General features: G+C 38.7%; 2 protein-coding genes across 5 annotated transcripts in view; both read right to left on the bottom strand.

Moving 5' to 3' along the window:
- Positions 1 to 5,722, bottom strand: part of LOC123743779 (macrophage mannose receptor 1) — a 37,302-nt gene extending 31,580 nt beyond the window's left edge. The window contains exon 1 of the mRNA XM_045722054.1: positions 4,415 to 5,722. The gene's annotated coding sequence lies outside the window, so the exon portion shown is untranslated. The remainder of the gene's footprint in view (positions 1 to 4,414) is intronic.
- On the bottom strand, positions 51 to 5,957 carry LOC106609371 (secretory phospholipase A2 receptor). 4 transcript variants are annotated; one of them, XM_014208149.2, is made up of 11 exons: positions 5,731 to 5,956; positions 4,147 to 4,185; positions 3,728 to 3,820; positions 3,474 to 3,639; positions 3,250 to 3,356; positions 2,580 to 2,720; positions 2,373 to 2,411; positions 1,795 to 2,133; positions 1,348 to 1,608; positions 810 to 1,178; positions 51 to 403 (listed from the first exon to the last, which is right to left on the bottom strand). In XM_014208149.2, the coding sequence occupies exons 2-11, from the start codon at positions 4,178 to 4,180 to the stop codon at positions 393 to 395; spliced, it is 1,560 nt and encodes a 519-aa protein (XP_014063624.1). In that variant the 5' UTR covers positions 4,181 to 4,185; positions 5,731 to 5,956; the 3' UTR covers positions 51 to 392. The 4 variants fall into 4 exon arrangements, with proteins under 4 accessions (XP_014063624.1, XP_014063621.1, XP_014063622.1 ...); XM_014208146.2 differs by having other exon boundaries at positions 2,373 to 2,720; positions 5,731 to 5,957; XM_014208147.2 differs by having other exon boundaries at positions 2,373 to 2,720; positions 3,728 to 3,817; positions 5,731 to 5,957.
- Between the last annotated feature and the right edge of the window lie 7,580 nt (positions 5,958 to 13,537).

Raw genomic sequence — 13,537 nt, 5'->3', positions numbered from 1 at the left:
TTGATTCATCTCTCAATGCACTTTCTATGAAGAATGAAATTCCACACTGATCAAACTCTAAATGGTTGTTTATTCAGAACAGAGATGAAAGGAAATACAAAATTAAAAATAATTACATTCTAACTAAATAGCGTTCTCAAAAAGTACAGATCACACAGTTTTTAAACAATCAAAGTATTATATTAAATTATAGGTCAAATAACATTGCTTATGAGTTAGTATATGTAAGTAGACTATCATTAAGCAATATCATGTAATAGAGATTATAATAAGTAAAAGTAGTAATAATATTAGTAATCGTAGTGTAATAATATAATGACCAGGTGGTAGTCTTTCTGGCAGATCAGTGTGGTGTCTGTCTGCAGACTGTCCATAATGACACGGAGAGCCCTCTAGTGGAGATCTGTTGAAACATCATACACAGGATTAGAGGACATCAATGTACAGTATCTTATATGACCAGGCCTTGTCATTATGTTTTGGCTCATTCTAAAGACTATTACTAGAAGAGTGATTCTAGACTCTGTTAAAGGGAGGGAGATAAAGGGAGAAAAGAGAAATTCAGATAGTAGCCAGCAGTAGAGAGGGGGTGTCTGGGATGTATGTTGAGCCTCAAGAGGGAGGTATAATGAGAGTATTGCATAACGTAATTCATTGCATAGAGCTGACATGAGAGTCAAGACAGTAAATCTCTCTTCCGCAGTAAACCATGACACTTCTATGTAATAATTTGTCTATCTGCTACGTTCTGAATGTACCACCCCAATGAACAAGCCCCAACATAGGAGCTCCAAAGTTAAGCAACGCACCTTGACAGATGAAGGGTAATTCCTGATGACAGGAAGCATCCAGCCACTTCAGTTCTCCGTTACCAACCCAGACCATCTTACCACAGTGGTAATTGATGGGGTTGAGGGGGAAGCAGCTGTGCCACTCACTGTACTTCACCACCTTATCAACATCCCCACTGGTCCACAGCCAGGGGGCGCTCCACTCAAAGATGGACCGCTCCAGACCAATCCACACCCCCCCACATGGCAGCTCCACATTAGCCAGGAGCTGGGTCAAGTCAGTCAGCACAGTCTGGTTGGTGATGTGTACCAGGTTGGAGTGACGACTTTTACAGATCTTCAGGGCATTGATCCAACTCTTGGACTCGTTGAAGTAGTGCAGGTAATCTGCATGGACAAGACACAAACATGAAATTGCACACATGTTAATGGAAGTGCACTAACACAGAACCACAAATTCTCTCAAGGACTTGTCTGTCATTAAAAACCCAACAACTGTCACTTGTACACCTTTGTGCAGATTGGTACAGAATGTAGCTCCTTGTCTGACACTCACCAGGATGGAGTGGAGAAGTTGTACAACTGGGGGAGGATGTGGAATTCCTGTCTGGGGAGTTAGGACCTAATGAGGTCAGTTGTCCACTGGAAGTTGAGGTTGGTGGTGAGGTGATGGACTGTCCAATTGTAGTAGTAGGTAGTAAAGTGGTAGGTGTTGTGGTGGACGTCTTGATAGAGGTAGGTCCAGTTGAAGTAGGGCTGGTGGTTTCAGGGGTAACAGGAATGGTCAAATCCCCAGTGGTGTTAAGTGGACGTTCATCTGTCACAATGAAGTAGAATACATATACATTTAAGTACATTTGAAGTTTCCTGTCATTTTTATCATTGATACAAAAACAAAGTACTGCTAGTAAACTAGGATTTTCTTTGTGGAGATTATATACAACTTAGTCATATCATTGACTGTTTGAAAAGTTTGAAAACGCTCTTACAATGTTGAACTCACCTGCATAGCAAAAGAAAGCACTTTGATTAGAGCAATCTTTTGGAGTCCATTTTCTGTCTGAGTTCAGCTGTTGACAGTTTCCATCTCCCCAGGTAAGTTCCCTTTGCTGAAATGGTTCTCCGTTTGACCATTCCCATAGTGTGTTGTTTTTGTTGTGCTCAAGTCCAATCCAGGTCTCCTTTGTAGTCAACTCATCAAAGGCTTCCTGTTCTTTCTGGTTACAGATACTCGCCAGTTCTCTGCCGTTTATTGTCCTGCAGTCTGTCTCAGCATCCTGCTGAGTCTTTGGCCCAGGCATCAGATCATACACCTTCTCTGTTGTTCCATTACCATGATGAACTTATAGGAGGGAAGGTGAAAAGTGACACATCAGATTTCATGAGACAGTTAATGACTTCGCACAATAAGAAATAAACCCGGAAGTCACAGGTCTTAACCTAATTAATAAAGTGCTTGAGATCGGATTAGATGAAGAATACAGTATTATTGATTGATTGTTGTGCAATCAATCAATCCCATTTGTTAAATGACAAGTTGGATTTTCCATTGATAAAAGGAGACAATGAGTCAGTCCTTACCTCGTTGACACATATACTGTCTTTGAGCTGCACAATCCACTGGTTGCCAATGAGATGAAAGGGAAAAGACGCAGTTATGACCCTCAGTGTGGACACCAAAAGATTTTTCCCAGTTAAAGAACATGAAGTCCTCTCCATCAGACCACTTCCACTTTTCAGTTGGACCAGACCTATGGAGCCCAATCCACACATCACCACTGAAATTACCCAAAGAGGATTGAATTGCCTTCCAATCCTCTTCTGTGCGTATGATGGCGAGGTTTGTGTAGTGTTGTCTGCAGTACTCTTGTGCTTCGGTCCAATTTTTCTTCTCAGGGACAAGGCTGTACTTTTTGGCTGAGTAGGTGACTGTTTGAAATACAGAGAAAATGCTTGTTGTGTTGATTGGAAAACATTACCATCTTTAGCTTCCACTATTTATTCTAAAATAAAGGCAACACAATGTTTGATAGCAGAGTAATATAGACGTGACAGAGGCAAATTCATTCATTTGCAAACTCATTCAAACCTCCAACCAATTTGTTTTATGAATATAGATGTGTACTCTGCATCAATGACTAAAAGTGAATACATATTAGTGATAGTACTGCATAGTATTCAATAGAATACAGAATATAGACTTTACACGTCATTGGTCTGTAAAGGCTCTATTTTAAGAGCTCTGATGCTTGATTGATGACGTTCAATAAGTTACACCTTCAACAGAGATGATGGAATAAACAGAAACACAACATGACAAAGTTTGATATCCATGTCTATGTTATCCTGTTTAAGAGGGCCTATTAACAAAGTCTACCTCTGTGATTTTTAGATATTGGCTAGATATTCAATGGCCAAAAGAAATTATGAATCAAATCATGTCATTGTATGTACTCACCTTTACCACTGCAGTTTCTCAGAGAGTAGCCTGAGGTTGCATGTTGGAGGTGCTGTATTGTAATTTCGGGCGTATCACCAGTTGAGGCCTTCAGGAAACATTTGTTTCTGTCAGATAAATATCACAAAGAATGTGGTAGTAGTTATCCGAATGGTGCCGATTCAAAAATGATATTGCTGTCTTTATTTGCCCAAGCATAATAAAGATAATTTTTGAGCATGTACCTGTGGACTTCTATTCCTGCATTTTCATCAACAAATGTGAAGTACTGGCACGTGACATTTTTGGTGCATTCCTGCCTGCACTGACTTGCATTTTCGGTTGTAAATGGCTGATTCGCAATATTGTTCCCCAGAAAACTGACTTCGTCCAGTAGGTCCCTCACACAACCTGTAACCAAGACATACTGTATTTCACCACACAGACCATCAGAAAGGGACACAGGATAAAGTACAACTAGGTAGCAAAATGATATTACCAGTAGTGCAGACTTTGGTAGTGAGAGAACAAACTGATACACAATAGTGATGCACTGATATCTCAGTCCCAAACACTGGTGAGGACATGGCTGCTGTGGGGATAAATGTCACATCAGAAAGATGTTATTTTTGGGGTGGTCAGTCTCTTTCTCTGTTTAGATTGTGACACCGACATCAACCTTAGGACTAGCATTTCAACTTCATAATCACTGTACTAAAATTCTGTGTCAACTCAAGAAGAGAGTTCTGTAGATGTCATCTTAAATGTTGGTTAAACTGAAGCTCATTGTACATAAATAGATGTTGACAGGTTCTGAACCACTACCCAACTACTTTGAATACATGGTCAACTAGATAAGTCATAGCAGGTTGGTTTATAATACCAAGAGAGGAATATTCATCCCATCTGATCTCTTACCCAGTAGCAGGAGTAGAAGTGCTGGCTGAATCATGGCCACTGTGAAGAGATTATGGTTTAATGCTCCCAACCCTTATATTGTAACTCAAGAGAAGCATTGTTGTTGTGAACAAATGTTAAAACACAATCATTTATCAATCCAGACCTGTTTGAAAGATTTCATGTGGAAGAAAATATCTAAGAAAGAATTGTCTTTGTCTAAGTTTTTTTTCAATGTCTGAACTAATGTGCACAATTTCCTTCTGAGAGTTAACAAGCAGTGTTGTACCTTTCCAGACATTGAATGGAAACCGCCCAGGGATTGTCCAATGGTGACTTTAAAACACTTACAGAGTTTAATGGATGTAATAGGAGAAAACTGAGGATGGACCAACAACATTGTAGTTACTCCACAATACTAACCTAATTGACAGAGTGAAAAGAAGGAAGCCTGTACAGAATGAAAATATTCTAAAACATGCACTAAAGTATTGTTGCAAACGTTTGTTCCTGATTACAAAGTGTTATGTTATGGGCAAATCCAATTAAACACGTTACTGAGTACCACTCTCCATATTTTCAAGCATAGTAGTGGCTGCATCATGTTATGTAAACGGTAAGGACTGGGAAGTTTTTCAGGACAAAAAATAAACGGAATGGAGCTAAGCACAGGCAAAATCCTAGAGGAAAACCTTGTTCATTCTACTTTCCACCAGACACTGGGAGATTAATTCATCTTTCGGCAGGACAATAACCTAAAACACAAGGCCAAATCTACACTAGAGTTGCTTACCAAGAAGACAGTGAATGTTCCTGAGTTGCCAGTTTTCTCTTAAATCTGCTTGAAAATGTACTGCAAGACCTGAAAATGGTTGTCTAGCAATGATCAACAAAGAATTTCAGAATTTGTTAAATAATAATGGGCAAATGTTGCACATTCCATGTGTGGATAGAGACTTACGCAGAAAGACTCAGAGCTGTAATCACTGCAAAAGGTGATTCTAACATGTATTGACGTAGGGGCTTTAATACGTATTGATATAATCAAGATAGAGTGCATTCGGAAAGTATTCAGACACCTTGACTTTTTCCACATTTTGTTCATTTCAATAAGTCTGAACTAATGTGCACAATTTCCTTCTGAGAGTACACAGGCAGTGCTGTACCTTTCAAGGGAAACAAAACGACAAGGAAGCTATGATAAGGTGATTTGACTACCAAAGTAATATTGCAGTTACTCTATGGAACAGCTACATGGCATTAACTTTGAATAACTGAACACGCACTTTGAAAATAGCAGTTAAATGTATAATGTAAGTTGAAGTAAAATACGTGATGGAGATTTAAATCTATTGATTCCCACATTGTCTATGATATGCATAATAGGTATAAATAAAACTCACAAGCTTTGTTCCAGTATTAGATTTGACCTCTAGTCAGTCTCAACTTCATTTAAATACACATATTAAGCAAAGAGCACCATTCAAATAATTTAGAAGAGATACTGTACAAAACAGTTACAAAAGGTTGTTAATCATATGTGAGTAAGTATCGCTTCAAAGAAAAGCATAGAGTGCAAAATCATTGGAATGATGGCACACCTACCCAGTTAGCTTTGCTCTTCCCTCCCCAGGACGGTTGTGAAATAGGGAGACATGGGAAAGAGATGAGTTTATAGACGTGTCTTTCTCTCCTCCCTCTCTGCTGACAGGGTAACCAGGGGTGCGTTCAGTTCGATTCAAAGTTTGCTACGTTGCGTGACGGTTTGTACTGATCAACATGTTTCCCCAAAATGGTGAGCAGTTCTTCAACAGCCTTTGAGGTATGTTTTCTCCCGTTTGGTGGGTGTGGTGGGGTGTGGCCTGATCAGTATGGGTGTGACCATTTGAAATCACATCTCGTTCAGCACACCATATGGTACTCGCCCTCTGAGCAACAGTAATCACAACGTTTTTCAACTGGTCATTCAGTACAGTACCATTTCCATTGAATTCAACGTTGCACACCATTCTATCGTACTGAATGCACCCCAGGTGATGCTGAAAGTTCAGTTTTAACCCCTCCCTCCATGTATAAAAAACACTGACCAATAGGCCTAATGTATTTTCTCTGTTATTACAGTTAACTTCTTACATGTTTTTTATAAAGTACATCTATGTTGCCTGATTGAATGTACGTTTCTGTTGGTGTATCAAGTTTACATTTGTCACAATAATTTACATTACATTTGATAACCACTAATCAATTCATTGTATTTGCACTGGACATGGGCTTCACAAAACAACTGCATTGCACAATACAATATCCACTGACCTCTGATTAATGAGATAAGATTTTTTTTAAATAAGAAAACCACCACTGATATCATTTTAACCTGTGTCAGTGAGTTCTCCCAGCGGCTTCCAACAACCCAATAAATGATTCATGGTGGTTGATTTATCAAGTTGTTTAATGTCTAACAGACATCAACAACATGAATAAGGGCAAGAACCCCACACCCCTCCCCAGCTATCCATGAGCCTGTGCTTATGACTGTAATAGCTGACACAGTCAACAAACAATGATAACAGGGAAAACTCAAATTATATCCAAATGTTGCTTTAGGCCTAGGATGAAGTTCCCATTCTTAGCAAACTCCTTTCTTATCTATGAGATCAAAGCCAGCAGCCCTCCTATTTTAATCGAGCATTTTGATTTATTAATATGTTCAATAGGAATATAAACTTGAGATCATATGAGAAGAGTGAAATGAGTGAGCATGACATTGATTTCTGATGTGGGAGATGTAGGACAACTGTACCACTGGGTCATTGAGGTCAGCTCCTAAGTTATATTTCAGAGACATCCTTACAATTGTCTGCTTGATTCTCTTTTCTAGAGGGACATAGGATTGGTAAAATGAGACAGCCACTCAAATGAGATTCAGTTTATTTACAAAAAAGCTTTTCTTCCAATGTCCTTTAAAGGCTAAGTTTACCAGTATGGAAATATTATCCGATATTAGAAACCACATGAGCACATATATTTTAATTAATCCCTGGTAAGAGTGGGGAGAGAGAGGTGGCAGCTGACAGTGGTGTTGTCTACATGAAGCATCAATGTTTCTGGCATCTGACAGTGCTTGTTCAAGTGGGACCCTATTGGGGCTAAAATGTCACCCCTTCACCTGTCTTACAGATATAACCCCAATAAGACAGCAGTCTTGTGGCCTGTCTAGTCTAACGGTAATGCCACATCCTCTGGAACACATCTATGGTGTCAGCGTAGGTTTGAATCTGGCCTAGTGCACGTTGATGCAACCTCTGTCTATCTTTCCCTACTGTCATCCTCTCTTTCTGTTAAAAAAGATATACGTAGATGAGAAAAATATGATAGTCTTACTTTCAATGCAAAGGAACAATCTCTTCTGAGAGCAGTCTCTATTGTCCATAGAGGAGTGTTCAGTCTGTCCATGGCCCTTACGGGTCAGAGAGCCGCAGTTACTACCACCCAGTTGAGGCTGATTGTCTGTGCTCAATATTACAACATTAGATTGATTTCCACTAAAGCATTAAGGATATAGTATATAAGCATAAACACTCACATGGATAGACTGCTCAGGTGTCACTGAAGGACACATCCAAGGACTGCTGGCTGAAGAAGAGATCAGGGGCTGCACCTGGGAAAAATAGATTTGAGCTTATGGTTTGGAAAGCAGTGTTGCATAAGTACAGCCCATCAGTGCAATTGTATGTCAACATTACAAATGTCACAGACATCTCATCCCCCTAAAAATCGAATGGCAGTATTAGGTCAAAAGTTGTCGCTGACAGTTGGATGGACTCCTTCAGTCCTGCTTGAAATATTAATAAAGTGGATTTAGTCTAGACATCATTGAACACCTCTCAAATAATAAGGTTACATTATGACCATTTTAATTGCTTTTGATTCATCACTCAATGCACTTTCTATGAAGAATTAAATTCCACACTGATCAAACTCTAAATGGTTGTTTATTCAGAACAGAGATGAAAGGAAAATTAAAAATAATTACATTCTAACTAAATAGCGTTCTCAAAAAGTACAGATCACACAGTTTTTAAACAATTAAAGTATTATATTAAATTATAGGTCAAATAACAATGCTTATGAGTTAGTATATGTAAGTAGACTATCATTAAGCAATATCATGTAATAGAGATTATAATAAGTAAAAGTAGTAATAATATTAGTAATCGTAGTGTAATAATATAATGACCAGGTGGTAGTCTTTCTGGCAGATCAGTGTGGTGTCTGTCTGCAGACTGTCCATAATGACACGGAGAGCCCTCTAGTGGAGATCTGTTGAAACATCATACACAGGATTAGAGGACATCAATGTACAGTATCTTATATGACCAGGCCTTGTCATTATGTTTTGGCTCATTCTAAAGACTATTACTAGTAGAGTGATTCTAGACTCTGTTAAAGGGAGGGAGTTAAAGACATCTCGCCCCAAAATGGTCTTATTCAATAGGGAGGTATATTTAGAGCATTACATAAAGTAATACATTGCATAGAGCTGACATGAGAGTCAAGACAGTAAATCTATTTTCTACATGGGTAAACCAATACAGTTCTATGTAATATACAGTACAAGTCAAACGTTTGGACATACCCACTCATTCATGGGTTTTTCTTTATTTTTACTAATTTCTACATTGTAGAGTAATCAAAACTATGAAATAACACATATAGAATCATGTAGTGACCCAAAAAGTGTTAAACAAATAGCCACCCTTTGCCTTGATGACAGCTTTGCACACTCTTGGCATTCTCTCAACCAGCTTCATGAGTAATTTTTTCCCAGCAGTCTTGAAAGAGGTCCCACATATGCTGAGCACTTGTTGGCTGCTTTTCCTTCACTCTGCGGTCCAACTCATCCCAAACCATCTCAAATGCGTTGAGTTCGGGTGATTGTGGAGGCTAAGTCATCTGATGCAACACTCCGTCAATCTCCTGCTTGGTCAAATAGCCCTTACACAGCCTGGAGGTGTGTTGGGTCATTGTCCTGTTGAAAAACAAATGATAGTCCCACTAAGCGCAAATCAAATGGGATGGTGTATCGCTGCAGAATGCTGTGGTAGCCATGCTGTTTAACTGTGCCTTGAATTCTAAATAAATCACTGACTGTGTCACCAGCAAAGCACCCCCACACCATCATAGCTGCTCCTCCATGCTTCACGGTGGAAACCACACATGCTGAGATCACCCGTTCACCTACTCTGCGTCTCACAAAGACACGGTGATGGGAACCAAAAATCTCTCATTTGGACTCATCAGACCAAAGGACAGATTTCCACCAGTCTAATATCCATTGCTTGTGTTTCTTGGCCCAAGCAAGTCTCTTCTTCTTATTGGTGTCCTTTAGTAGTGATATCTTTGCAGCAATTCTTCCATGAAGGCCTGATTCACGCAGTGTCCTCTGAACTGTTGATGTTGAGATGTCTGTTACTTGAACTCTGTGAAGCATTTATTTGGCCTGCAATTTCTGAGACTGGTAACTCTAATGAACTTATCCTCTGCAGCAGAGGTAACTCTGGGTCTTCCTTTCCTGTGCCGGTCCTCATGAGAGCCAGTTTCATCATAATGCTTGACGGTTTTTGCGACTGCACTTGAAGAAACTTTCAAAGTTCTTGAAATGTTCCGCATTGAATGACCTTCATGTCTTAAGTGATGATGGACTGTAATTTCTATTCGCTTATTTGAGCTGTTCTTGCAATAATATGGACTTGGTCTTTTACCAAATAGGGCTATCTTCTGTATACCACCCCTACCTTGTCACAACACAACTGATTGGCTCAAACGCATTAAGAAGGAAAGAAATTCCACAAATTAACTTTTAACATGGCACACCTGTTAATTGAAATCCTTTCCAGGTGATTACCTCCTGAAGCTGGTTGAGAGATTGCCAAGAGTGTGCAAAGCTGTTATCAAGGCAAAGGGTGGCTACTTTGAAGAATCTTAAATATAAAATATATTTGGATTTGTCAACACTATTTGGTTACTACATGATTCTCACCAAGCTGCTTGGCGATGGTCTTGTAGCCCACTCCATCCTTGTGTAGGTCTACAATCTTGTCCCTGACATCCTTGGAGAGCTCTATGGTCTTGGCCATGGTGGAGAGTTTGGAATATGATTGATTGATTGATTGCTTCTGTGGACAGGTGTCTTTTATACAGGTAACAAGCTGAGATTAGGAGCACTCCCTTTAAGAGTGAGTTCCTAATCTCAGCTCCTTACCTGTACAAAAGACACCTGGGAGCCAGAAATCTTTCTGATTGAGAAGGGTTCAAATACTTATTTCCCTCATTAAAATGCAAATCAATTTATAAAATGTTTGACATGCGTTTTTCTGGATTTTTTTGTTGTTATTCTGTCTCTCACTGTTCAAATAAACCTACCAATAAAATTATAGACTGATCATTTCTTTGTCAGTGGGCAAACGTCCAAAATCAGCAGGGGATCAAATACTTTTTTCCCTCACTGTATATTAAAAGAAACTCACAAACTTTGATTTAATATTAGATTTTACCTCTAGTCAGAAAATTAACAAAGAGCTCCATTCAAATAATTTAAAAGACATACTGTACCAAACTGTTACAAAAGGTTGTTATATGAATATCTCTTAAAAGAAAAGCACAGAGTGCAAAATCATTTGATGTTTTCAATTGATCAAACATTTTTAATGCAGCTTGAAATGATGGCACACCTACCCAGTTAGCTGTCCTCTCCAGAGTTTGGTTGTGAGATGGGGAGACCGGGGAAAGAGAGATGAGTTTATAGAGTTTCTCTCCTCCCTCTCTGCTGACCAGGTGAACACACCCAGGAGATGCTGAAACTTCAGCTCCAACCCCTCCCTCCACATAAACAAACACTGACCAATAGACTCAATGTATTTTATCTAATTTGCAGTACATTTGGTAAATAGGAATCAATTCATTATTATTTCCACTGGACATGGGCTTCACTAAAGAGCATGGTTCAGTACAATATCCACTGATTGACGAGACATGAAGATACGTGGTTAAAGAATCAAAGAAAACACCAAATATATCATTGTAAGGTCTGTATTCGGTGCATGTGACTACTAAAATGTGATTTGATTTGTAACCTGTGAGTTCTCCCAGTGCCAGGCAAAGCAGGTCATCTTCCTTCAGCCCAATGCATTGTAATTAAGGTTTTGTTTTCTATGTGGTACCTGCAGGGTTATGGCAACCTAATCCCCAATTGTGTAAACAAAGTGCAATGTAATTCTGGATGTACAAGAGCCCATAGTTCCTGGTTTGGACACGTTGTAATCCATACTGATAGCTTATTTGGTTGGGGTTTAGTGCTACGGTACAAGTAGTTAGGATGTGGTTTTACTTCCTGGTCTATGTCAAATTGGATAAAAGCATTTGCTAAATAACTAGGCCTACATGATGACTTGGTTTATCAAGTTGATTTATGTATAACAGCCATGAACTACATGAATAAGGGCAAGAACCCCACACCTCTCCCCTGCTATGCATGAGTCTGTGTTTGACTGTAATAGCTGCCACAACACACCATGACACCAGGGAAAACTCTAATGATATACAAATGTTGATTAGCTTCATAACATGGATACTGTCACACCCACAACAGTCTGTCTGTCTGTGTGTGTCTCTATATTTACTGTTCCCTGAAGGTTGCCGCTTGCATCTTGGCACATTATTCTACATAATTCTGTTGTGATTACTGCCTCCATCTCAGCATTCTTGCTGGAGGTTGAAAATAATGGTAATACTGATGTCACTAATCAAACATCTTTTATTGAAGAATGTCAACAGTCACATCCATAATTGAGTGTGTAACATTATTTTTCATTACAATGCAAGTCCCTGACTGAAATGTCCTTTTTACTCCTCTTCTCTAATCAAATTGCCCTGATGTCCAACAAACATTATTATTACATTACATTCATAAACCAACAAAAATCTTAGATTATAATTTGATGTTATATTAGTCTAACATAGTAAAACTAAATCAATCCTTATATAAAGGACCTCTTTAAGGAATACCTAGGATAGGATAAAGTAATCCTTCTAACCCCCCCCCTTAAAAGATTTAGATGCACTATTGTAAAGTGGTTGTTCCACTGGATATCATAAGGTGAATGCACCATTTTGTAAGTCGCTCTGGATAAGAGCGTCTGCTAAATGACTTAAATGTAAAAATGTAAATGTATAAATTGACTTCATATTTTACCTTCATAAATTGAACTATCATAACTTGAATAACATTAACAAAAATAATATTGTATTATAAGGTATATAATATATAATTTGGTTTCCTTGGACCTCCATGCCTCTCCTGCTGCATCATCATGGCTGGTCCTCTTCATCCTGACCCACACTGACCTTAGAAAACAAACACAACAGTACAAAGACTCTCACTGGAACTAGTTCATGAACACCTTACTTTATTTCCATACTGTCAGTGGGTGCAAAACCTAACACACTGTACAAGGGACTCTGAACAACAGACTAAACAAAAGTAGGGTCATTTTTAAAGCCTTGGACATTGATGTTAAATAAATGCGCCTAGACGTTTGTCAAAGGATACAGTAACTCATAAAGGTGACATTATTTGAAATGTACTATGTACTTTACCAAGGTGTTAAGAATGACTATCCCCCTTCAAGTAAAGTGTTTTCATTACTTTGGTGTAGAAGGGAGAAGGGATGCAAATTAAATGTACTTTTCTGGCATGGTATTGGAAGTGGACCCAGACAGCGTCAGTGAGGCTCTGTGCTGACACTGCTCTCAGAGCTGCTTTCTGGTCCTCAGCATTGAAGATGGTGGCCAGTTCATCGTAGTACTCCCTGCAGAACTTCTGGGCTTCAGCCGTGCTCCTCCCCTCGCTAACCAAAGTAAACACTGGTATCTATACTCGCTTCCAGAATCATGTTAAACAATAGTATTTCCCAAAGAATCCATGTAACTTATTCTGTGACTTGTTTACTGCTGAACTTATTTAGGTTTGCCATGACAAAGTGTTTGAATGCTTATTGACTCAAGACATCTCAGCTTTTCATTTGAATTAGTTTGTAAAAATGTCTAGAAACATAATTCCACTTTGACATTATGGGGTATTGTGTATAGGCTGGAGACAAAGAAAATCTTAATTTAATCAATTTTAAAAGCAGGCTGTAAAACAACAAAATTTGGAAAAAGTCAAGTAGTGTGAATACTTTCTGAATCATCTGTATTCTACATCCATATTAGATTTCCAGAGTGGGATCTCTACTAGTATTAGCTTTATGGGATGGATAAAGTGATCATATATTGAACAATGTATATAATCTAAAATCATATATTTTTAATATTCATGGTCATGTTTTTCAATATGCATAAATGTATGTAAGAA

The sequence above is a fragment of the Salmo salar genome, chromosome ssa07, assembly GCF_905237065.1.
Source record: "Salmo salar chromosome ssa07, Ssal_v3.1, whole genome shotgun sequence".
Lineage (NCBI taxonomy): Eukaryota > Metazoa > Chordata > Actinopteri > Salmoniformes > Salmonidae > Salmo > Salmo salar.
Note: the sequence above shows the minus strand (reverse complement) of the source record. Positions and strands in the feature narration are given on the sequence as shown.